The 18,696-nt window shown below is 34.3% G+C and overlaps 1 protein-coding gene across 11 annotated transcripts in view; it reads left to right on the top strand.

Annotated features, from left to right (window-relative positions):
* Positions 1–18,696, top strand: part of CadN (neural cadherin) — a 1,238,426-nt gene that overhangs the window by 473,733 nt on the left and 745,997 nt on the right. For all 11 annotated transcript variants that reach the window (XM_090407912.1, XM_090407911.1, XM_090407917.1 and 8 more), the window contains exon 14: positions 1,282–1,468. In XM_090407912.1, the coding sequence (XP_090264038.1) occupies positions 1,282–1,468 (187 nt within the window). The remainder of the gene's footprint in view (positions 1–1,281; positions 1,469–18,696) is intronic.

Below are 18,696 nucleotides of genomic sequence, written 5' to 3'. Positions count from 1 at the left end.
TTATTTTTTAAAAATTATTATAGTGGTCTGTGATGTACTGAGATTTTCGGTGTACTTTAATAATGGAGATATCTAATTATTTTCTTCGGAAGAACACCGTCCATCTATTCTCATTTTTTCGTATATCAAAGATATTTAGTATGGCTATTTAAATAGTATAATTTGTTCTTCCCTATGTGATTCAGTAAATACGACATATAAAACTTTTAAATGGCGTATTTACCCATTTGTCCAAGTGTTATATCTTATGAAACAAGATTCTCCTGCCTACTCACACACACACAGAGTTCTCACACAAATATTGGTTCGGTTGGCCGAGTGAATAGCATTTCCCTTCTAGGCTTGAATCAACTGTGAACATGAATATCTGAATATTCTTAAGGGACTGATGATGCGTACATGGTTGATTTCTAGCACAAGATCTAGCCCTTAATTCCAGTGATACTAACATACTCTAGGTGCAATATCCAACCTTTCGCAGGTGGGATTCACAATAAATAATAACTACATTATGATATAGCTTTGTAACTTTTGCTCTCTCGCACGACCTGGAGTAATCGATACATAAACAATTAACATAATGACAAACCTGCATTGAAGGAAAAATTCTCGAACGCGTATCCAAATAAGTGTTTACATTTTGTTTTTTCGTTGTGCAATCCACTGTGAATTTACTTTGTTACCTATGCAACGTAGTTTTTTTTTGTTTGTTTGTTTTGTTTTTGTACGTAATCGGCTTCTCTGTCTCAAAAGCTATTCTAAGATAAGATTCGAAGGTGTTGCAGTCCTAACGTCCTGTAGTAAAGAGCAAAGTTTGTGCTTACAGGTTACGAATTCTGGGTTCAGAGGATTGCCAAACATTTATTCAAAGGTAGGAGCATCCATGCTGGAATGTTGAGCCACATATGTATTGTATTTCGATTCAGGTATCATAACTGCATTAAAGGAGCATCTCTTGAGTAAATTGTGTAACAACATCGATTAATATAACTTATAACTTACAGCCATCAAATCACGTGTTTTTATGATTAAGTGAAATGAATGGTATATTTATAGCTTGAATGCTATCATTCAGCATGGTGCCTGATTTCCAATAATTTGACACTTATTTACTTTCTGACTTAACATGTTTCGTCATTTTTTCTTAATTTAAGTAATTCGCTTTCTTATCTAAGTTTTTAATAATTTCTAATTACCATACTGACATTTATTGTAATATGTCTTTAAATTACCATATAAGTTACAAGGGATTTTTTTTTCTCGCCGTTTTGCCTTATTTAGGTTTATTATGGAATTGAATCGAAAGATCACGGCGATAAGTACTTCAGCATTGATCGGGAAACCGGAGATATTTATACGAAAGTTGAATTTGATCGCGAGGAGAAGCAAGCCTATGCCATCCTTGTTCGAGCGGAAGATGGTGCGGCCTCCGATCGTCCTCATATGAAACCTGGGGATCCGAACTCCGGTAAGTAATAAGTATAATTGACGATATCACTGGCAGGTCATTTATTGCTGCTCCAATTGTTTTGCAAAGATGTAAATCTCTTTTGATTTTTAAGTAATATGAAATTGTGACAGCTACTGAGACCATTAGAGAAACATTAACGACAATTTTGAATTATTAATATAATGAAACTTTTAAAAATATTATGTTCATAAAGCTGTAGTAAAACTAACTCTTAATGATGATGGAAATAGAAGCAAAGTGGAAACTACGATTTGACAGCTTTATGAAATCGTAGTTAAGAATATTTTCAATAAAGTACAGTTTGGTTTAAACATAATTTGCTATCATGTGTGGTTTTTTGTTTTAGTTTTCATGCTGTGTACAGCATGGAAAATAAAATTCTTTAAAAATCGATAACTAAATTAAAAAAAAAATTACAAATTCTCCAACCGCTTTTACATGTTTTTTTTTTTTTTTAATTGCATTTACCACACTAATGTCACGTTCACCCAATAATGTAGTTTTTGATAGTGGACAACTATTATCATCGCCCTATAAAACAGTTCATTGACCGCATTGCGCCATGAAAATCGGGCTTTCTATACATCGCAGATTGCATTCACAACCCGTAAGATATGCCATCCGTGCAGCCATTCAATATAGTTGGGCCTTTATTTGATAGGCACTCGGATGTAGCGATCATCTTTTAATCTTCTGGTTAAGGGGATACGGAGAGCGAGCGAGATGCGGCTCAGTTATACATTCTCCTTGGATTAGGTGAGTGAGATGTATGATATTCAATGATTGTGATGAATGCTGAGTTCATTTTATGAGAGGACTATTGTTTGAAAAAAACATTAAATATTTCCTATTTCCAGTATTTGTGAGTTATAGGTTTGATATTTACCTATTAACATTTTCTTTTTTTCACAGTTTATATTTTTATAATACTTCCATACAATTTGTTGCCGATTTATATGACAACAAATTATATGCCGAAAATATGGCTTAGGAAGGTCACTAAATTTGGGATATATTAGATATTTAAAGTTATTTAAATAAGGCTCTTCACCTATATAAATTCTGGCAGCCTGCGCTTTCCACATAATTTATTGATCCACATAACAAGAAGCTTATAGTTTGAATAATATAGATGTTTATTCCGTTATAATTAATATAACAATATTATATAATGATATATGAGGTATGGTTAATATTTATTGTATATATATTATTTTGTAATACAATTTATAAAAGTTTTGTGATGAATTGTTATACTTATATGCATTTTTTTAAAATTGTAGTTTGTCGAATAGAAAAAAAAACGCATTCTTTGTTTACTCATTACTTTTAAATGAAAATTGGCTCAAACTTTTTTTTTAATAGTTCAGAATAAAAAAAAAAGCGTTTCCTAATAAATTTCTAATATTTTGTGATTTAGCTTATTTGAATGGACAAAATGTTGAATGAAATTAATATTTTTTAAAAAGAATTCACTAATTTTCGATGTAATCTCCCAAGCTACAGAAACGAAACACCACTGCTCTATTTTATTATCTACTTTTATGAATAAAGAAGATAACCACCATTCCAGAGTTATCACACATATTCGTGTAATGTACTGGAAGCAAGTAGGTGACGGAAGGTGTATTCGGGAGAATCTGTTTGTCACATTTTTCGGGAATAAAATTAAGTATTTTTAAAGGCAATTTGCATTACTGTCTACCAGTACTGGAGGACCAATAATTCAAACTTTTCATATATATAAGTCAGAATAAGCGTAGTTACCGACTCTATAATATACTTTTTAAATACTGTATTATGTGACTTCATATACAGTTCATCGAGAAACCCTTGTGGAAACCGAAATTTTTGGTTTACAATCTAATCTTGCATTGCTTCCCACGTTCAGGACACAATCATGAACAGCTCAGATTCAAAGCCTCCTAGTCTTGGCTTATTATTCACTGTACCTTTTAATCCGTCCCCTCCTTCTGATTGTTAAATCGAGTTCATGTGAGTCATCTTTTCTGTAACGATAAGTAGATTTTCGTTGCGCAAGATTTTTGGTCAGGCATGTTTTCTTTTCCTGCTGCCATTTTTTCCATCGGTTGCATGAACCTGAAATAAAAATTCAAAATCAACATTAAAAAATTATTATACTTTCCATTTGCTTCTATTACGTGTACATCCACGTAATAGAAACATCCACCGCATTGTTTATAGTTTCGCAGTCGTTTTGGAAACATACTCGTATTGTTTTGAGAGGATCATTGGAAAAAGAGATGCGCTGAACTTGATAATGTTTCTCTGAAGGTAGCACACATGGAAAACGAAAAAAAAAAATTCCCAACTCAAAGCTCGCAAGATATTTATCTTACTTTAATTTCTTATCTCACATGATGATAGAGGAATACATTGTCAAATTCGATAGGAAATGAAAATAAGAAAGCATCTTCCTTAATCTTGTTATCTCCAAAGGTGTGTGTGGGGGGGGAATCTTTCTTTTCACCCTTGAGTGTGTTTTCATCCTCTGATTGCCTAGGTGGCTGACAAATCTGTCCTGTTATTAAGCGAAAGCTTGCCTGCTTAGAAAGAACATGGAAGTAGATTAATTTCTTGGCCTGTGAACTGCCCCTTAATTTTGTTGCTTGCTTGGCGAGTGCCTTTCTGGGGCTTCCGTACATGATTAATGACTTTGTATTAAATTAGCGCTAACAGGTTGTTGGACTGTAATGGAGTTTTAGTACCTAATTAAGAAAGTTATGCTCTATACGTCCATCAACATCCAGTGCAAGACATTTATTATCACTGTGGTCGCTTTTCGTGTTTCTTCATCCAGCACCTGCGAATTGTCTTTGAAGCAATGTTCAGCGATTGCACGCTAAATGAAAAATTTAAAGATATTCCGATGACGGAATGGTGTAAGAAGTTCCGATATGATATTTTTGATGAAGGACGAAACGGTAATTAAAAAAAAAAAGTCAATAAGAACAGTACATGGCTTTAAAATTAAAATTGAAAATAATCATATCGCGAGCTAATCACACAGAAAACGGTGAAAATATTTGTCGCAGAGCAACTGGAAAAAGGTTTATTTTTATTGATTTCATATTATTCTAAGAAACTGTACAAAGTGCACGTTGCTGTTTTGGAAAAAAAAAAACAAAAAAAAAAAAACATTGAAATGTAAAAGCAGTTTTTCTTTCTTGACTAACACTAATCATTACTAAAAAACCAACACATCAATATATATATATATATATATTGATGTATAAGAATGAGGAGAGGATTGTATGTTTACTTTTCGCTGGAAATTTATATAAATATCGTATTACAAGATTTGTATTCTCAACATTGGAAGTTTGTAATTCACTGAAAGAAACAGATTTTGTTTTATAGTTTACAACGCGCTGGAAGTTAACAAGCATTACTTTATTTCGTCTGCTTTAGGATTCGACTATGTTTATCATACAAAAATGTTTAAATAAGTATTAGAGCATTCCCTGTTTTAAAAAAAATGAAAGTCGACTTTATCTTGTATAATGTCAATGACACGTTAAGACGAACCTAGGGATCTCACTGACGTTATCATATGCTATATCAGTAGCCAATTCATTCATAACTGCATCACTCAAAATCAGTTATTAACAACATTATCATTTGATGGAAATGTAAGGGTGCCTCGTTATCCAAGATTATCCTTCCATTACCTTTTCTTTCTTCTTAAACTGGAAGAACAGTACAGAAATCTCGGCAACAGCTCAATGTGGAAACGATCAACTGAGAGTTCCAAGGCTACAGAGGTTCCACTTAGTATTAGTAAGACACTATGTAATAGGTTGCGCTGTCTAGGTTTCTTCTCAATGACAGATACATATAAATTGAACATCAAACATGGTAATTAAGTGACATTACTATTAATGCTGGCCTAGTTGGACCAGTGATTGAAGTACCCGCTCTCGAATCTTGCCATGGGCAAAGATGTTTTGTGATTGTCTTTAGGTGCGAGACTAACATCTCGTTTTTTGGAGGCCTGAAGTGGCCTTATAAATATCCATGTTTGTTTTCTATATCAGGATTTCTGGAGTATGTAAAAAAATTGAAAAAAAAATCTTTGGCTCTTCCTCGATGCTAATATATTGTGAGTTTTACAGCCTTTCGTGGGTGGGAGTCTCAAAAATTAACATCGCAGACTCTACTAAAGAACTTCATGACTCGTCTTACATCGTAATATCAAGTATGTATTTTATGCTTGAGTAATCATCTCAGCTGTAAACTTTGTTGGCAGGGGTATAATGGTATGGATTCGGGCTTTGGGTTACAACAACTAGAAGAATGGCTGCGGACGGATATGCAGTTTCGTTCTGGATAATGAATGCCCTTACAGTGTTGTAGTTACTGAACATGCATGTAGCATGACAGTGTATTATCGCATCACGATAATACACTGTCATGCTACAAGTTCTGCTGCGGCAAATTGACTCAACTCATCTTTGTGAACGAATCGGATGTAAGCCAAAATTCATGGTGCAAAATATCTGATTGATATTATCACAAACTGGCGGAAAGTATATCTTATCTAGCTGAGTGTAAAAAGTGTGATACCGAAGAAAACCACTTTACTTATGTGTAAATTAGATTTTGCCTAAAATAATGCTTCTACTGCTTATTTTAACGTGCGTGTGTAAAGCTCATGTTTCTAATAAGTATTCTGAGCTTCTCATTAATGCTAGGAAAATTTTCCTTTTTTTTTTATTTTTTACTGTCGTTATTCATTCGTTAACAACGTGGTTGAATATCCGTTAATTCAATAATTCCATATCTTGGAATAATCGCCAAATTAAAATATATTGAACTAAGTCCTAATGAACTTTCTTGCAGTTAGTGATGTAGTTTTTTTTTAATTTTTTTAAATTTTGCATTTTCTATAAATCTACGCATTGTTGGTAGAATTTTATAGAGAATTACACAGAGAGAGAGAACTACATAAGAGAGTATCAGAAGCAAAGAATTTTATTGAAAATGCAAAATAGAAATGTAACAGTTGAATTTTCTCTGGGATCTCTGTATGAATCATATGATTTGTGTACTCCCCATCCAGAAATACTTTTTATTACCCCCCCCCCAATATTATTTGCTCTTCGGCATTATATAAATGTTAAATATAAATCCGGAATAGATAGAGAAGCAAATATGAACATTTCCGTATGTTTGTGTTTATAGCATTCACGTCAAGCTCTGATAGTAGAGGGGAATGGGAAAAATACTCTGGTTACAATGCAGTCGTACATTCACATTTGTTTACCGCATCTATTGTTCTCTTTAACGTTATCGCATTTTAATATTGACTTCATTATACTGATTAAATATTTACATAAATTATAGGAATTACGCGTGCCTTTAACATTTTAAGACAAATTAATCATCTTAGTGATATTTGGACTGAAAAATATACTGGCTGTCATCAGATGCACGGCAGATTACAGCAACAAGAACAAAACTGTTAGCGTACCGTTGGTAACAGGATAAATGATTGCTTTGTCCAATTAAACTGCCAAAACACTGTTACAATCCGTTCTCATCTTTTCGCTCGATACCCTTACGGGCAATGATTACACTCTAAGGTATTGGTTGTAAATGCTGATTTACAGTCTCGAATCAGGACATGAATATTACATTTTGCATCTTTCTTTGTTTTCCTTCTGACTTATCTAGTGGCTGTTCAGGGATGGAATGATTGACTTGAGCACTTTTCCAATTAAATTTTAAGATGAAACGATCCACAGGTTTTCTGCTATTTAAGTAGGAAGTTAAATCGTTGTTCCTTGGGAACTAAAGTTGTAGTTTCCTTTGTAAGAAATGATCACTTATTGAATAATAAAGAGGGAATTTACAAGTACCAATGAACGTTTCAGTTTTTTTTTTTTTTTTACCTTTTTTTTATTTATTTTAGAAAAGATGGAACCTAAAATACTTCGTTACTAAATAAAGATAAGCAAAGTTTGTGAAGGGAATTAAAAATTGGTTAACCATATCGAAAGGAAAACAAATTTACACTTCAGGACTAAAAATATTAGATTTTTTTTTAACTATTTTCGATTGGCTAATAAGGAATTTTGAATTGAAAATAGGTAACCGGTCTCTTGTGAGGGAAAGGGGGGGGGGGTGGAGAAATGCTTTTATACTGGCGCCTTAATTCCCTCATTCTCTTTGCCTAAAAATTGTCTGTCGAGCCTCTTGTGCCTTGATTTTATACGTAAGTACGGTAAAACATGGGAATACTAAACATTATATTACCTCATGAGTACCTTGAAGCATATTTCAGTTTTGAATGATTTTCTTTGGTTTTTCAATATTCGGATAATGAACAAAGCAATTTTAAACGAAAAGCTATTCATATATCTTTTTTTATATATTTAAATTTATTAATATATATGATTTTTATGTTTACCTGAAATACTTCAGGTAATTAATTATTATTACTGGTAAGTAACTACAGACATTAATTCTAAACAAATAGGAACTTTTTTTAATATTTGATGTCTGAATGACTTTTTGGAATATTTTGTTAGCTTTAACCCCTTCCCCAAACATGTTTTTGCTTTTCTTATAATGAGAAGTTGCCTTTAGAGTGCCTACCTATCCATTGGCTGATTGAAATCTAATAACAGATCTATGAGAGAGAGACAGGCGCAATAATGTGTAAATCTCCAAATCTTAGAAAGCAGGTCGCCTAAAGTTTAGTTTGGCTTAGTTGGATTTAAAAAAAAAATGTGGCGGCAACCCTGAAACGGACATCCAATTATCATTAAAGGCAAAACATTCTCTTTTTGAGGAGGTACGATCTTTGATTGTTGTAAAGCCGTTTTTTTTTTGTGTGAATACATACATATATATTTTAATTCAAATTTTACTTTGCTTATTAATTTTTAATTTATGACACTGGCTCTTGTACTTATGTGAAATATTTTGTACATCAGGTGACTTTGTCTGCTGATGTGAATTTTCAGTTATTGATGTATTTTCAAATTTTCTTTTGCTGACTTGGAATTTTTCAGTAGCGGTTGTTCGAGTACATCAGATTAACAATAGTGGCATTTCCTTCAGTAGGATGTCTGTAGAAGGAAATGGCAATTATATTAGTGTCTTTATTAAGTTACTACTGCCCGTTTTTCTTAGGTATATTACTTTGTGAAAAATTATGGTCGTTAAAGAAGTTCATTGTCTGTGGTTATAAAGATAATCGCATTTATAGTTATTTACCATGAAATCATTCCTTTCTTTCGTGGATCTATTAGGTTTACTCAGATGAATAATTTTTAAAACCGGAAGAAGGAGAATAAAAAAAAAACCTACCCATGAACCAGATCTTAATAAGGGTGGGGATAAGTTTGATAAAGACATTATTTTAATCTAGCCAAAACGAAGGAGAAGGAGGGGGATAAAAGCTGTTATAACATCCTTTGTGCAGAACTTCATTATAACGCAGGCTGAAGAAACTTGGTTTGACGGTAAAGAACCATCTTCAAGCAGATTGCTGTCTCAAAGAAAATGATTGCTGGTAGCAAGGAGGAGGAGGTGAGAGGGGGAATAAAATACCTAATGGATTCCTTTCACAGCGAATGCAGAGACATTAGATGTTGAGATATCACGCACTTAAAGGTTTATGCGTTGCGACTGTACTATTTTTCCAAGACCTGCCCGTAATTCTTCATAGTTAATGCTTATTTTTGCGTAGGTCTTTGCGAAGTTGTTCGCATCTCACCTGTTTGTGTTTGTGTCCGTTTTAACGTCCTGAATATTTTAAGCATTTCATTGTGGATGAAAAATTAATGGATTGTTTCCTTCATTACGAGCTCTGCTCAAATTTCTAAGCTCGTCTGAAAAGCCGAGGTGCAGGTAACGAACTATTCTTTATGGAAATATGACTGAATTAGGGAAAATGTTTATTCTAGCGCATTTCAACTGGAGCAAAGAATGAGGTTTATGTGGGGAGTGGAGGAACTAGGCTTTGATAATATCATATCAATGTGAAAAAAATGCACCAGAGTAATGATTTGGTAATTGTATGGTTTGAAAGAATTTATATAGTAATGAAGGAAACGAAAAAAAGTAAGTTCTCGGTTTTACCCTATTTTATTAATTTAAAACAATATTAAAGTATTAATTAGAAACATTAACATTTTCACAATATTTTACTTGCTTGCACATAATATTGCACCCTCTCTATGTACTGCAGTGGTTCTTAACATGGGCGGTAGGGGCCCCCTTGAGGCGCTGTGAACGCTACGGGGGGGGGTAAGCGTTACAATAGTACTTATATACTGTAATAATAAACTTGGAAGAAAAAAAAACTTGAGACATCGTTTGTCGAACATTGAACCTGATATCGAAAAATTAGCAGGAGCTCATAGGCTCAGGGTAGCTATTAATGATTGACTTATTAAATACAGTAAGTTTATATCTTTTTTGAGTAAAGATTAATTTGAATCAGTCACTAATTTTTAATTAACAATCAGTTCAAATATGTTGATAGCAATTTAGGTTTGATTAATAATATATTATAGTTATCTTTTTGAGTCATTAACCTAGTGCAAAAATGTGCAGTTGGGGGCGCCAGACCATACAAATAGTTGAAAAGGGGGGGGGCGCAAGGCAAAAAAAAATGTTAAGATGATGTACTACAATAAAGAATTGGATTGTGGTTATTTGAACAAGCGTCCGTCAAACTCAGACCATTTACTCTTTTATTCGGATTCGGATCGATGTTTAACTTTGTTAACAAATACGTTTTCTAATTTTTGAGGAATGATACATATTTAAGTTTGACAGAAATAATAGAACCAGATAATTAAAAAAAACTGGTTTGCATACAAAAGCTGTTAATATAATTTTTTAACAGATCCATATCTCCATTACAATACAGGCACAGTACGTGTTTTTGATTTTACAGGATGTCCCAAAATTCACGCAAGAAGTAATTTTGATAGAAAACACAGGTTTTTAATTAAAAATTGTAATTTCTTATTGATTCATAAAGTATACAGTATAGGGTTATGCATGGACTAGCATATCGGGTAAATGGCCTCCACGGCTTTGCTGGCACATACGCAATCTTTTGTCGAACTTTTCCATGACTGTTTTGCATAAATGTGGCTGAATTTCGTTGATACAGCGCTCAATTTCCTCCTTCAAGGCGTGGGTGGTCGTGGGCTTGTTGGCATAAACCTTAGACTTCAAAACACCCCAAAGAAAAAAGTCCAACGGCCGTAAGTCACATGATCTGGGCGGCCAATTCTGATCACCAAAACGGGAAATTACACGACCAGGAAATGACTCATGCCGTAATTGAATTGTTTCTCGGACTGTATGGCATGTGGCACTGTCTTTTTGAAACCACATGTCGTCCACATCCATATCTTGCAATTTAGGCACAAAAAACTGAATTATCATGTCGCGATAGCGAGCACCATTAACTGTTATTGCCTTATCAGCCGCATTTTCGAAGAAGAATGGACCGATGATGCCTCAGCCCAAAATCCGCACCAAACAGTGACACGTTGTGGATGCATTTGTTTCTCAACAATCACTCGTGGATTTTCTGAATCCGAAATGCGACAATTTTGTCGATTAACAAAGCCATCAAGATGAAAATGAGCCTCATCGCTGAAGATGATTTTGTTCGAAAAATAAGCATCCATTTGTTGTTCCTTAATCCATTCAACGAACTCTCTTCGCTGTGTGTGGTCAGTAGGCTTCAGTTCTTGAGTCAATTGAACTTTGTAAGCATAAAGATGCAAATTCGGGAGAATACGCTGTAGAGAGCTTCTCGAAATGCCCAATTCAAGACCACGGTGCCGAATTGATGTTCCTGGACCCTCAGCAACACTCTCACGAACTGCTTCGATGTTTTCTGTTGAACAACTTGTTGAAGGACGGCCAGAGTGTATAAGATCACTAATTGATCCAGTTTCCTTGAATTTTTTAATTAATCTTTTCACAGTTGAAGTCAAATCACTATTCCGACCATATTTTGTACGAAAATCGCGAACTGTAGCTGCCAAACCTTCATTATTTTTAAAATATTGCTCAACAATGAAAATGCGTTGTTCTTTCGTGTAGCGCTCCATTTTTAATAACCCTGAACTGTCAGCTGTCACGCTGTCTTTTTTTTTTTTTTCTCGTTGGCAACACTTTACCGCACAAATGGCGCTAAATTTAAATCTTGCGTGAATTTTGGGACACCCTTTATAAACATATTGCTAGTTACCCTAATCTGGACTGCAGTTTGCTGATTATTTTGATCCAGATGCAGGGAATTATTGCTGCAGTGACGCTTCATTTTCTTGAGTCAGTGGTTCCCATGGATGGGGTTTGAATAGCATACTCTTTTATGTGTTTGCGTATGTGTGACACACCAGCTAGCATTATAAATATACAAATGCAATGTAGGGAAAGGGCAAAGAAGCTAGAAGACATACGGCGCATTTGATACAATGCAATATTGTGTACGAATACGGTACATTCAATACGCATATTCGGTATCATCCAGACGTAAAGCAGGGATATTTTCAATATAACAAACCGGAAAATATTCAAATTCTGTTATAACTTCAATAAATTACAGTTAATTTTCCGCCAGAGGCCCCCCCCCCCCTCATACACCCAAAAGCACTTAACAGAAAACTCCCAATGGTTGCGAACCGCTGTGCTCCACGATACGATCTGTTTTTATACACTTTTGGCGGGGTCAGAATGAGTATATTCGTTTGCGGATAAATTGCAGTTAAGAAGGCGAAAAAAGTTACTTTATTTAAAGTGGACATTTGTTGCGAGGGAATAGTGTTCTTCGTAGCTACTTAGAAGAAATTTTATATTTCATGTTTTGGTTACTTAAGTTCAGTAAGAAAGGATGGGTTTACGATAGAATGGAAAAGAATTATATATTTTTTGCTTAACCTTCGTAACACGAAAGATGTCGATTACTTGCATTCTTCGACATTTTCTGGTCTTGCTGACGTAGTGGTGATGATAGCTACCCACTCGTCTCCTTTTCCTTGTTTCTTCTGCTTTTTTTTTTTTTTTTTGACCTCATGAAAAAGAAAACTTCGTCTAATGAGCTGTAGCTCTAGTGAAAGCAGCAACTAGAAACGCCTATCCATCTTGAGTAGCCTCGTGCAGGACACATCCCCAGTGGGAGCACGATGATGACTAGAGCTGGTCCTTGACGGACGCATCCGTCAATCTGGTCCGAAGACTCCGAAACACTGCAGACGACAAATGGTTGGAAGGATACGTGACTTGCTTCGCTGGCTACTGAGTGGCAGCACCATCGATTGCTTTCTATTGAGGATCGCTAGGGTAAAGAAAAAGTATGTGTATCATATCTATGAAATATTCCGTATACTTAATACTGCACAAAAAAAAAGTGTTGGAACACTTGAGAAATGTTGTCAAAAGCATTTGTTTGAAAAGTAACACGTATTCTTTCACCCAGTAAATGTGCTACACGTTAAGTTAGCGTGGTATAAAATAATAATTTAGTAATAGTTATGGCGCCTTTCGAAATGGAGATTTGTCAAGTAACAGGTGATCACTGAAGACTTTCTGCGATATGAACTACTCTGTGCGAACTTATTTTCAGTGCGTATTGAAAGTCTAAAATTTAGATATTTCTACTCCTCTCCTCCACACTTCTATAATTCACACTATTTATGTCGCATTTTGCGCGTGACCTGAAAATTTCATACGTATCTAGTAAAATTCGTATGCTATGTTACCTTTCTTGAACCTCATTCCAATCCTCTTAATGCATTTGGCGATATGTGGAGAAGCGACTGGAGGTGGAAGGTACTAACTACTAGTTAATACACTTACTTAGGTAGATTCTAATTACTCATATTAGTAAAGTTGTCTGCATTTCTGTTATATATGCGTGTATATCGTACCCTTACGAAATGCAAATATAAACATACTTTGAGTGTTTTCGATTCTAACCGTGTGGCGCAATATTAGCCAAGTAGTTCTTGTTCCTCAGAAGATTCTTTTATATACTCTGTCCACTGCAGTCTTTGTATCTGTACAACTACAACAACAAAGATTATAGGTGAAAGAGCATAGAGTTCGCTAAATAATTAAATTGACAAAGTGAGCCTTGAAGGTAAATGGATTGCCTATTGATCTCTTATGTCCTCAGTATGAAGTGCCAGATATGAGAACTTCGCTGACCTAACTTGTGAAAGACCTAGAGAAATCGATATACCTTCTCTGATACATACTTGGAGTTTTCTGTGGGGGTTATTCGATTTGGAGTTTAGATTGCCTTGCGCATTTACAACCGCCAGCCTGTTCGAATAGTTCAAAATTTTCGAAAGGGTTAGAAAAAAATCATAAATGCTATAGGAAGTATGCCATCAAATCGTATAGTTTTGCCGTTTTCAGTAAGAACAAGAAACGACTGATTTTCCCCATTAAATGCGAAGACGTTGTCCGTAATTTTAATTATTCTGCGAGAAGTAAATTCTATGTGTATCGTATGCTTTTTCTAAAACTGTGTATTAATGATTTCCTCTCACAACAGTTGAGTGTGTGCAAAAAATTACGGTATAAATTGAATTAGTGTGTAGCAAGATTTATGTAATTTTAAAACACTGTTTTATGGATTAGAACATACATATATGTTCCAGTTCATCACAGGAATTCTTGAACTTACTGTCTGTTGATTCAGTCTTGTTTTGTTACTTCCATCAGACTTATTATCTTGAAAAATCAGCTCTCCCTGTATAAATACATCTCCATTGCGGAGCCTTTAAAGAGTAAGTGTTTGAAACCATGGTTTAGTAACAAAATTGGTTCAGCTGTCGTGAAGATCCATTTATGCACTGATCTGATCCTGTGGCTTCCTCCTCTTTGAGAAGGTTGCAGCTGATTACTAGGGAGATAATAACGCAAGGCGGTTTTCCCGTTGCCTTCCTTGCCGTATTTCTATGGCTGTAGTCTGTGTGTTCACGGGTTTGTGTTTGCCTGCTTTGCGGGATGAAAAACCCCAGATAAAGTAGCGGAAAAAAAACCTGCGGTCCACGGTTAACTTGGCTATGGCTGAGGAAGATCCTTGAGCTCCTCACGTCGTCGACGGGAATCGAATCCAGGACACTCCTTCCCCAGGCATATGGTTGCGAAGCGCAAAGCCACTAGGCCAGGGGTTGGCAACCTGCGGCTCCGGAGCCGCATGCGGCTCTTTGAATGAGTAATTGCGGCTCTTTTCGTTATTAAACAATCTATTTTTGAATAATTCAAAATTAATGTTATTTATTAAATTAGAAACTAAAAACCCTAAAATTAGCATTTGCAATGAATTAAGGACATTTTACATTAAGTCAAGGATATTTTACAATCGAAAATAGTACATGCGATGCTGAAAAAAATTAATACTTTCATGTTTGAACTCTTTGAAATCATACGCGATAATCCTTCTTTATATTCTATTTACATTTTACAAAAATTCTACTTTATGGTGGATATGACTTCCCATTTAAACGCACTAAATAAGAAACTACAGGGAAAGAGAAATACAGCAGTTTTGCTTTTAGAAGAAGTGATTTCGTTTGAACAAAAATTATATTTATTTGCGACAGACTTAGAGAAAGGCACATTATTGCATTTTCCTACGTTGAAGAAATATCAACAATAACAAGCTGATAATAATTCCATAAATTTAACCTTTTTCAAAGAAATTGTGGTAAATATGCGATCTGCATTTAATGGGAGATTTGAGGAATTTAGAAAGAACAAGGCAACTGTCATTTTTATTGCGACCACTTGAAATTAATCCTGTCGAATTAAATTTTTCACCTTTTACTAGAATTGATGAGGCTGCATTTCAACTTCAGTTAGAGGACCTGAAAACCCAGGATTTGTGGAATTCAAAATTTAGAAATCTTAAAGCTGACCTGGAGGAGTTGGAAAGACAAAAATCTACCTTTGCAATACAAAAAAAGGTCTGAAATAGAAGATCTTAAAAAGCAAGATCACATTGTATTTGACACGTGGAATTGTTTACCGGACATTTACATTCGGTGATTTCAAACATACGCATTTGAACTTCTATCGATTTTCGGATCGACATATTTCTGTGAGCAAATATTTTCTAATATGAATTTTATTAAAAGTAAGTTGAGAAACCTACTAAACAACGTGAGTCTTTCGTCATGTTTGAAAATGAAAATTACATCGTATTCGCTGCATATTGAGAAACTATCCCAAGAAGTTCAACAGCAAAAGTCGCACTGAGAAGATATTTTAAATTAAAAGAAATAGGTATGTTATTGGATTTTATACACGTTTATGTAAGGAGGAGCAAATCTTTGTTTTATTATTTAATATTTATAAACATCATATAATTTCGTGTGACATGCCACCCCTGTATTTTACAAGTATGATAACGTGTTACTGTAAAAAAAAATATATATATATATATTTTTTTTTCTTCAATGTAGTTTCTAAATTTAAAGCAGTGATGAGCAATTAAATAGTAAATCAAATACTCAAATAAATCCACATGCAAAAATCAACATTCATAAAATAGATATTTTATTAAAATATACTAATTCTGCCGTACAAAACGAACACCGTGCACAAAAAAACCTGAGAGGGCCTCATGCAACCCGCGGACAATTGGTTGCTCATCACTGCGTGCGGCTCCCTAAATTTTTTTTTAACAGATATAATTTTAAAAATGGCTCTTCAATCCAAAAAGGTTGCCGACCCCTGCACTAGGCTAACTGCGCGGACATTTATGCACTACATGATGCTTATTGTTTTCATTTCCACTAGGGGAAAGAGGATAAATACTAACTGTTCTCTGCATTGTATTTCACAGGAATTTGAACTAGGAAAAACTTTAAAAAAAAATCGTACTATTCACTCCTGTGATTATGGAATTGCAATTAGTGTTAAATATACTAAGGCCTTAGATGATCATCATATTTTCTTCATCTCCAGTACACCTGTTTCTTTAATTCGTTTCTTCCGCATTGCGTTCTTTCAGAAGTAGAGCATTAGCATGGTGCTTGCTTGGTTAACCTACTATCCTTGTTAGAAAAAGTCTGTCCTCGCTTGGATTTGTCGTTTCATAACTGACTTCACTTCTTGGACGACAGGTAACGAAACGGCGAAGTACAGAACTTATTTTGGGATGTCCTCCAGCAGTTCGGCACGTCTCATTACTGTCTTATCAGACAACCGAACAGATTTCTGTCTTGTTATGAAAGTTTCTGGTGTTTTTACACGTAGAAACGCGTCGTGTTTTCACCTAGTACAAACGACATAGGAGTCTTATTCTGTTTCAGTTCTGTTCGAAAGTGTTGTAAATGTTAATGCAGCCGAACATGCGTTCCCGGGATCGAATATAAATGAACTTATCCTTGTTCGGTTCTGTGCAAAGTACTGTACTCTATATTTTATTTGTAACATTGGTAAGGTGAATTAACATTTGCTGCAATGGTGTTTTCCCCATTTTGGGATTGTATAAGTTGCCATCCTTCTTCAAAAAAAACCTCCTGAATCGTTTTCTCTGTTTCGACACATTTTCGCTATGTTGAAATGGGTAGCAGCTACCCATGAGTTTTAAGTTTTATGTAATAAATTTCCAGATATAGGGATGATAAGACGCTTATTAATTACTAATATGTATTCAGTTTAATGAAGAATTTCGCCTGAGTACCTGTGATAAAGTTGTACACCCGCCTACAATTTTATTTTACGTACATATATACCCCCTTATGGGTATATGAGTATTTAAAGAGGAGAATAGATTCCCGTTGTATATGTTAAGGACACGAAGTATGGATTGCCTTTTTATGTACCATGAACATTTTTGATGTGTTGTAGTTAAACGTCAACAGTCTTGATGACGTTAATTGTAATAGATTTACAAACTTATTAAACGCATAATTATAATACATTCAAGTCGTAATGTATTAGTTATGCGTTTAATAAAGTAATAAAAAAATAATTTATGCAATTTTATTTTCTCCGTATTAAATTTATGAATATGTATTTAAAATATTTATGTAAATATTTTAACGATATAACATGTACATTAAATATGAATGAACTTTTTCATTGTCACGAACCATTACATTAATTGACATTTTCTGCCCAGATTAGAACCAGACTGACTAAAATGATGGTTAAAAACATATTTTAATATTATCGAGCTAGTAATAAATTGTGATACAACGGCGTGTAATACATAAAAAATTTCTTTGCGTTGAATCGCTCCTTGACTCAATTTTAATATTCAAGTCTAACAGCGATGAAATATTTTTTTCAAGGTTATAGCCTACAGCTATTTTCATAATCAAACAGGTATTCGTACATTCCGGTGTGTGTGGTTCCAACTTATATATACATAAACACTTCTCCGATTATTCTTATATCTGTGATAATTTTATTCTTTTTTTTTTTTCTTTTTCAATACGTAACCATTTTATTTCCCCCATTCGCAATGGCTTTATTTCTGTTCATGTCAAAAAATGAAATTCTCGTAATTAACGGAATTTGATTTACCGAGTGGGGAGGATGAAATGATAGAAGATGGTAAAAATTGAGTTTTCAACAAAACTAGGTTCTGTGTTACCTAGAGCAGATGCTTTCATTTGTATATAATTTTAAACATAGTGAAAATATTCGTGTCCGTTTAGATTTAAAATGTAGTTGATATTTAATATTTTTATTTAAGCTTTTCACGAACACGAGTTTTTAATTGTAAATGAATAGCTTATAGATGCACAAAAATATTCTGTTTGCATTATCAATATAGAGATAGTTGTTCTTACACACACTCGCATACGATATATTTCCTGAATAATCTTTCCCAGGGGGGGGGGGAAATAATCCGGCTTTAATGTTGACCGTCGAATTTCTTTTAGTCAAACTTCTCCTTATTTGATATTCACTAAGTTAGTGGAAGTCTTTATTTTCTTTCAGACGTTCTTGGTTAGACTAATTGGGACTGTAAACTTTTATTCTCCTTATGTCCTTGAGGTTCAACTGTGGCGTTCGGAAAATAAGACCAGAGCTTTCATCGTTAACCGAATCGATTCTCTCAGAGAATCGCTGTGATCACAACGAGAAAGAAAAGTAGACTTCTGTCAAACATATATGAAATTCTGCTAAAACGGCAATTGTTTTCACGTATTTGATTGCCTTTTGGCTCTAGTGCACCGAGGTACGTCACAATC

Source organism: Typopeltis vanoorti, chromosome 18 (genome assembly GCF_054136105.1).
Source record: "Typopeltis vanoorti isolate ZY-2024b chromosome 18, IOZ_Tvanoo_1.0, whole genome shotgun sequence".
NCBI classification, from domain to species: domain Eukaryota; kingdom Metazoa; phylum Arthropoda; class Arachnida; order Uropygi; family Thelyphonidae; genus Typopeltis; species Typopeltis vanoorti.
The sequence above is the reverse complement of the archived record's forward strand: the minus strand, read 5'-3'. Positions and strand labels throughout refer to the sequence as shown.